This window comes from Colossoma macropomum, unplaced genomic scaffold (genome assembly GCF_904425465.1).
Source record: "Colossoma macropomum unplaced genomic scaffold, Colossoma_macropomum, whole genome shotgun sequence".
Classification (NCBI taxonomy): Eukaryota; Metazoa; Chordata; class Actinopteri; order Characiformes; family Serrasalmidae; genus Colossoma; species Colossoma macropomum.
In genome coordinates, this window is record NW_023494796.1 from 28,701,510 (window position 1) to 28,709,792 (window position 8,283).

Genomic DNA, 8,283 nt, shown 5'->3' on the forward strand with positions numbered 1-8,283 from the left:
AAGAAGTGATGCTCACTGTGAATCATTTGAAACATGACTGTTGCCAACAGTGTCCTGTCTAGAGTGGCATCCATTTATAGCTTTTATCAGCTCATGCAATCAGCACCACAGGAAATTGCCATAAATAGACCTGAAACACAGCCAGCTTTTACACGGTGTATTTGACATGCAGCCCAAAGCATGTGTGGATCACCAACAGCAGCCATGTCAGTATGTATCAGTACAATAGAAACCTAAGTCTTAAGCATCTCAAATGGTAGACATACATATATGTAATTTATTCAAATTTGATACTGAATAGAACTTTTAAACACACATTTTATAAATGGTATTTCAATATTTTTTAATTACACAAATACAAAGGGATCTCTAACAAATACAATGGTAGCAAACCTTCAATGATGAAAGCAGAATTTTATGTCCACACTGCATTTTTTTTCTGCAAATGTCACAGAGCATCCTTCATTTCCAGTCAAAACTGCCGTCATGTGCAAGTCATCAATATTAAGAAGATTAGATATGACTTATGAGACGATCCACTTGCATTAGGATGGAGGAAGTCAAAGGAAAATACGAAAATTCAACCAACCAAAGACTGACCTTTGCACTGTGTCAGTACAGCTTAGAAAATATCATTTCAGAGGATTATGGTACAGTTATGTTCCCTGACTAAAGGTACTGAAAAAGATGTACCCTTGAGGGAACCACCCCAGTGACAAGAGGGGCACTGCCCCACTGACAGTTTAGTCCCTTTATTTCTGAGAGTGTGGAGATGTGGAAAAATATCCTGCAGATTTCTTTGAAAGTGAGTCGCCTGAAAAGAAGGGAAGCTGTAAAAAAGGTAAAGAGAGGACACACTGAATACTGACAAATATGATATCATATTTATTTGAAGATTCTGCGCAATGTTCCATTAAATAATGTCTTCTGAATAGCGTGAATCACTTAAAACCAACTTAGTGGCAGTTTTGATGGGATTCCAATTTTATGCTCTGAGCTTCCATGTAAATAAAAGATCTTTTTGTTTTTGCTAAATTGAGCATGTTCCTCCTTAACAGGTGATTTCTCATGGATTCTTCTACTGCATGTTGCAAATAAAGGAACAAATCTCAATCATCTGAAGATTTTAGAAGACAAAGTTTTTTTTTAGAAGAAGCCTACGCTCACTATCTATCACAAATACCAGACATGTACTTCCCCTCAGTCTTTTTAAGGGGTCCACCTACATTACAGGCCATAATCACAGTCCCAATTTAAAGACCATGACTTCCCCCACCTCCCCACTAAAAGTCTTTTCTAATGCTGACTAGGCCTCAAGCTGCGTATACTGTAAAAATGACTCTGTATAAGACTTCATATTGACAACCGTTTACTACTGTAATCAACATTATCCTTTTTTCTGAATTTTATACATATATGCACACACATCAAGAAATTAAAGAGTTAAGACATCAGTTCAAGACATTAAATTGCATCTTTAATACCTTTTAAAGAGTAAAATATCCAAATTTTTCCAAAGATACAAGCAAAGATAACAGGCAAAAAAGATATTACCCACAGTTAGGTGTTACATTAATGTCTTACAAGCTCCGAAAGTCCCACCACCACCGTTAGCTTGACAATGCAAATCCCATAGAGAAGGAATACCATCACTAGCTGAAATTAGCATTGTTGTAGCAGTACTAATCAGGTATGAACAAAGAAAAAGGATCGTTAAAGTAAAACTGACCTCACTTGAATAACCCGTGCTTCATTTTATGATGGTACAGATTGTTCTAGGTAAGCTAGTGCACGATTAGATAGCTGCAAGCTTTAGCTAGCAAGGCTAATGTTAAGTAACTATCACTAGTTATGTATACACTTGTTACACTTACTCACAGATGTTAATGCGCCTCAGCAGCTCTTTTAACACTGCACAGTTTTGCAGTAAAGCTGATGATTTGAAGTATTATTACAATGTTGTTACAATAATATTACAGTAGTAGTAAAGTAAGGTCTTTGATACAGTACAATCTGTCTGTTCTGCAAATGTTTTCCCAAAAACGAACAAGCAATGATGAATAGAAGTCTAAAACACAAATTATCATACTGGCTTGAACGTAGTACATTATGGTAGAAATTACAGTGTAGTTGTAGCTCTATATTGTTTCAGGCATATCTTTATAATTAGATTCTATACTTGATGTTCCGTGGAACTGGTCATTTCCTGCGTCGCTAATTATGTGAGACGATGAAACTGAGAAATGCTCCTTGACCTCTTAAATATGCAGCACGTTGTCTAATCAGGTAAATATGTAGAAAGCTGCACCAGTCAAAATCTAGCTGATCTCAAATATTCAGCTGTGGACGAGCTGTTAACCTCAATCATAAGCTCTGTGTGTGTTTTGCTGTGTCTGGACTCTGAGATTCCTTCTGTGGACAAGCACACACAGCAGGGGGTCAAAGACCACCCTCAAACTCATCAGAGATAAACACGTCACACACAGATTCCAGTACTTTGGATTCTGGTAATGTCCTGAGTAGTTCCTCAGAAGTAAACACATGCTGGCAAAGATCACATACAGGACCAGGGTGAACGTGACTAAAGCCAACACTGCAGAACTTGACTTCCATGTTGTGCAAGGGCCATCACTGATGTGGGGTGGAGCTCTACAGGTGACTATCCATGACGTCAGCGTTATGGTGAAAAGAAGCGGCAGACCCAAGAGTACAAGGTGGTCCACACTGAAGAACTCGCAGAGGGAGAAGCAAAGAAGTGCAACGATGGAGAGTATGATGGAGCAGGAATGAAAGAAAGAATAATTCCAGGCGATTGGATTTCTCAGAGCGAGAGCGCCCTCCAGCCCCACCACTTGTTGGAGGTGAAGGCCATAGGTTTCGGACCCGGCCCATAAAGAGGACAGCATCTTGCAGGTCATATTATCCCAACAACTTTCAGCCTGCAACAAATTTGTCACTACATACGGAGTCAGAAACAGCACCAGCAGGTCACAGAGAAGGAGCATGACGACAAAGGCTGAGATTCGGCCTGCGCTGTTATAGTGACGATAGAAGACGTGGAGAGCCCAAGCTAGAACTGGCAGACTCCCACACACTCCAGCGATGAGGAAGATGGACAGTCTGATCTTACCAGGCAGACGCTCTTGTTGAACATCAGGCCAGGGGTCTTGGTTAAAGGATACCGAGAAAAGGATGTGTGCCATCGTATTGCTCAGTTGAGAAATTAGTCCTCCTTTGTCCTGTGAAAGAAATGGCAGGTGAAGAATATATTATATTTATATATTATACTTATGTTTCATATTTCAGCAGCAATTACAACAACAGTGTCCGGGTTGGACTACTTACAGAAATGATGGACTGACTGCCAAGATGAGAACTTCTACTGCAGCAAGCTTAAACAACCAGCTGAAGGTGCTAAAAAGAGTGTTTAAAATTATATTAATAAAAGTAATATTAACCTTAAAATATGGTTTGTGCAAAAACAACAGTCGCTAATGTCAGCAGACCTACAATCACCATCCATTAAACACACTGAAGCTCATACTGGCATGTGCCACTTATTGGCCACTTTATGAGGTCTATCTATCTTATGTGCAGTGGGGGATGCCCAACATTGTAACTTCGATCAGAACAACTAATAATCAAATATAAGCAACTAATAAAAATTAACAATCAGCTTTATCGCCCAATTTCCATTGGTTTCAGATATAATAAACACAGGATAGGCTTTATAGATAAATGCCTGTTTTGCTGACTGTCAGAATCTTAGTACTCAGCAATCCAAGAGAGGAGAACATGACTAAAAAATATGGTTAATGACCTTATGCTAATACATTTTTTTTTCTCAGTAATAAGCCATAGAATGAACCATCGTCAAAATTCTTGTATGTTCAGCCCACTGACACTCAAGTCCAACTTATGACTTCTGAAAAATATCTTTACAGGCAAATAAAAAAATAAATAAAAGAATACATAAATAAGAAGAACTGAGTGATTTTTTTTCGAAATAAAGGCCAAATTCATGAAGATATCAAAATTCTTTCAGCGTTTATATTAACCTCATATTCTCCAGGGTATATTTTGGTTTGTCCATCTGAATTTATATGACCAAATCGTAAGGCAAATTATTCAGTCACTGCATGAAATAAATGTAAATTTTTATTTATTAATTTATTTTTTTGTAAAAGCTCCCCTCAAATTAACAGAACGTGTTTTATGATCACACATATTTCTATATGCTTACAATTTACTGCTGAAAGCCAAAAATCTTAGACGCTCTTTGTATTATTTTATAAAAATAGTTTCTACAGAGCAGATCACTGAAGAGACGCCATCCGTTTATAGTTTATAGCCCAGATTTGTGGAAAAATGGGTCGACTTTCAGTAGAAAAAAAATTGTGAGTTCAGCTTCTTCTATTATAAGGGTTTAAAATTACATCACCCATCTATTTGACTGGAAAGAAGACAGTTACAGCTCTCATATGACACCCACTTTTTGAATGTAGCTTATGAAATATGAAAGTTATGAAGAATATGACGAAGTGCGTTTTGGAACCACCGGCTCCAAGGAGCCTAAGAGGCTACAACGATGACATATCTGTGTAGCATCGTGTCTCATAAAGCATGCATGACTGTCTTATATACATATTTTGTAATTGTAATTGACCAAAATACAAAACAACTACACAAAATTAGCCTAAAGTTCAGTCCAGCTTCTATGTGCTAACCAATAGGAGAGCTTACTTGGCTGTGTCTACTTAAGAACAAGAAGATTTTCTTACACAAGGACTAAACATAATCCTGAGTTACACAGAATTCTGAACAGAAGTTCTCTATTTAAAAGGAAACGCAGTCCATGTATTTATAGTATCCTTAACTGACCGTCCTAAAAAAGCAACATACCATTAGGCCAACTAGAGAAGTTCTCATTTGCACCATATTTTTGTTCATATCTCGCACAGATTTTTGTAGACACATAAACATTAGCAATGTTTCTCATAATACACTGTGCTCAAGTCTGAAAACGCTTGGCATATAGTCGCCGCAGACCTCTATAAATTAGACAAACTACCAGACGAGGATGAGATTGAGCTCGGGCTCGTTGAACAGCAGCTGGACTCCGGTCTCTAATTGTGCCCCCTCAAGGTGGACATTGTCTAATAAAGTGGCCAGTAAGTGTACAGTACATTTGATTAATAATAGATGTGGTTAGTGACCGTACTGCTTCCTGTCCACAAAACTCCTTCCTAGTTTTTAATTCTTTTTAGGTGCTAAGGAGTTTTGGCCTCAAATACTGTGGTTCTAAACAAGCAGCATTTAAAAAAAATAATAAAACCACATCTGTTTTGCTCCAGGTATGGTCTATCTTTGTGATCTGCTTTTTAATAAGATTAAAATCAGGTAATAAACACATTATTAATTAGTAATAGGCAGTTAGAACACAAAAGGGCAGCAGTGATGTCATATTTCTATTAGATCTTATATATCAGTATAAATAAGTGATGGCGCTGACAAGTTCAATGCCGACTAATGGAGAAGATAAAGTCTATCTGGTAAGCAACTGGTCACTGTTGCCCTTTTTATGTATGTGTTATAACTGCTTATTAATGTTTTTCAGCTGTTTATGACCCATTTATGAACTAATTAATGAGCTAACCCATTCAAAAACCCTTTAGAACAAAGACAAGTGTTAGTTAGCACACCTAGCATATAGCAGGAAAAGTCCAAATGTAAACAATCTCTTATATTTTAATATCACTGAACAGAATCTCTTATAACATGATTATGGCGTGGTTATGTCAGCGTTATGTAGCAGTAGCAGTAAAGTGTTACCAGTGTGTTTCTATGTCAAATGGCACATAATGCCTGCATGCATTGTTCTTACCTGTGTATCAGTTCTTGCGATGCTACTCTGAAAGAGACGAAAATGTTCTGAAGGTAAAAAACAGAAGGCCACCACACCCTGCCTCACGGCCCCCCACAGTGATGCTCAAAAGAGAACAGGAACAGAAACTGAGGAGATGCAATAAAGCAGTTTAAGACAAAAAAAGATCTTTCAGCATGCGTCACCACATGCTTCGTGCAGGCAGAAGGTGCTGAAGGGGTGTGGCCATGCAGTGACTCTCAGAGCGCGCCTCTCTTCCAGTTTAAAAAGGTACTGCTGCTGTTGTTGCAGCATTGTTTAAGTTGTTGATGTTAGTCTAAGATGTGTGTGTGTGTTATTTGTGCTTTATTTTGCAGGGCTGTGGGATTGTTAGAGTGGGTGTTAGTGTCTTCCATGAAGTTGTATGTTTATTGGTGAGACTGGTGAATCCCCACCAGTCTTCCTATGATCCAGTAGCACTGGGCTAGTGGTTTTACCTTGCTGCTTGTTCAGCAAAAAAATATTTGCCTGTAAGCACAATGCTTCCTGGGTCTTCTATGTCGATGCTACACTGTTGTCAGAGTTGGGATAGTGCCCGTAAGAAGTCAAACAGTGCTTTGACAAACTCAAAGGCGACAAAGAAGACAAAGTTCACTGGGACATGATGGCGTAAACCGCGTCACAACGTTCAGCATCAGAGCCTGTGAAAGGGACAGCACGGGAGCTGATGACAGGAGAGAAGGCACTTACACCATTAGCCTGTAAACGCAATGTTTCCTACATCTTCTTCTATGCCCATGTGGCAATATTTGTAAATACTGAAGACAAAACCTTGAAACCCATGAGTTGCTGCAGCCCCTCATAAACCCAATTCAGTTTAGGTCAGCCAGTTCATGACTGCGGTCAGTCTCTTTGCATAGGGTTTATGGAGACTACACAGGACAGGAAGTTTCACCTCCTTGTCACTGCATTTTTTTTTAAATGAAATGAGTTCTAAAAATAAATGTGAAAACTGATTTAAAAATCGTAGAGAACATTCGCCTTTGAAAATATTAAATATTACCACCAATGAATACTGTCTACATAATACATTAAAAATGTATTCGTAATGTATTACATGCCATGCACAGTGTTAGAAAGTCTGGGATAAGCCACTTAACCTGCTGCTAAATATTTATGATGTTGTATATTACATTTGAAAGCTAATTCATAAATAAATAAATAAAAAAATAAAAAAAGGTTACGCTGTAGCACACTCTTGTGTCCACACAATGAAACCTGTGAAGTGAACCAACTGCAGCTGTTACAGGTGGTACTGTTAGTTCATCACCATTTGATAAAGGCTGAAGATAAAGGAATGCCTGCAACGAAGACAGGAAATCCTGTTTATCACATTTTAAAAGGTACTAACTTGATTATCTATTTGTTGCTGTGTTATGACTCAGTCCTTGTGCTCTACTCATTCATGTTATAGCCTGTCAGGCATAATTCTACATAACCTTTACAATATATGTGATACAGCTGTTAAGCTGTTCAAGGTCAACTGTTATGCTAGCACAATGGTAACTGCTAGCACAGCTAATTTTTGCTTCTGTACTTCCAGTTGATTATTTTTCACCCTGTTAAGGAACACACGCCCAACAGGGAAGAATATACACCCAGCATGTTATTATACAACATATCCTACATTTTCCCCAAAGATCCACATTGGAGTGGGTTCATGTATCAAGAAGCAGTCATGATTCATGGCCATTTTCCAGGCCCACTTTATCCCTTGTTTTTGTTACTGTGCCTTTAAGACTTATATAAGCAAATAAGCTCTGATTGGGTCTGATTGTCTGCCCTGTGTTGTACCTCAATGAGTGCCTTCAAAAAGCAGTCTGGGCTAAAACTTATAACTTCAGCATGAATGGGCGGAGCTAGACTGCTGTAGGCCGAATAGGTGGGTATATTAAGCTCTTTAATGGCGAGGGCTCACTCACAGGCAGAAAGCTTGGTAACACTTTCTATGAATGTCACCTTTGTAAGCATCTATAAACACATTTATAACATGTTATAATGGATTCATAAGGCATTATAAACATGGCTATAAATATTTATTAAAATGCATTACACGTTATAGCCATGCTTATTATGCATTATGAATTGTTAACATAATACATTATAAGTACTGATCATAAATTATAAGAGCTCATAAATTGTATTTGTCCGCTCTAAGTAAAGTGAAGCGTACTGTACTAAAGCCTCCTCCAGTGTTCAGAGTGAGGCTACAAGTTAAAGTATTTACTGAAGGATTTACTGAAACACTTCAGCGTACAAAGTACAGCACATTACAGGCTTCAAATGTCAGATTTTAAACTAGTGCTGCCATCAGTGTTGTACCCAATGTGGGAAAGTCAATATACACCACCGTTAGCTTG

At 38.1% G+C, this 8,283-nt stretch overlaps 1 protein-coding gene across 1 annotated transcript; it reads right to left on the minus strand.

The window, feature by feature from the left end:
- Positions 1-1,942: 1,942 nt before the first annotated feature.
- LOC118816903 lies at positions 1,943-6,074 on the minus strand. Its single transcript, XM_036583510.1, has 3 exons — positions 5,885-6,074; positions 3,346-3,414; positions 1,943-3,239 (listed from the first exon to the last, which is right to left on the minus strand). Exon 3 carries the CDS (start codon positions 3,201-3,203, stop codon positions 2,361-2,363), a length of 843 nt encoding a protein of 280 aa, XP_036439403.1. The 5' UTR covers positions 3,204-3,239; positions 3,346-3,414; positions 5,885-6,074; the 3' UTR covers positions 1,943-2,360.
- Positions 6,075-8,283: the final 2,209 nt, after the last annotated feature.

Excerpts from the sequence above, each read along its gene's own strand:
- LOC118816903 (XM_036583510.1), bottom strand. The coding sequence starts at position 3,203 with ATGGCACACATCCTTTTCTCGGTATCCTTTAACCAAGACCCCTGGCCT.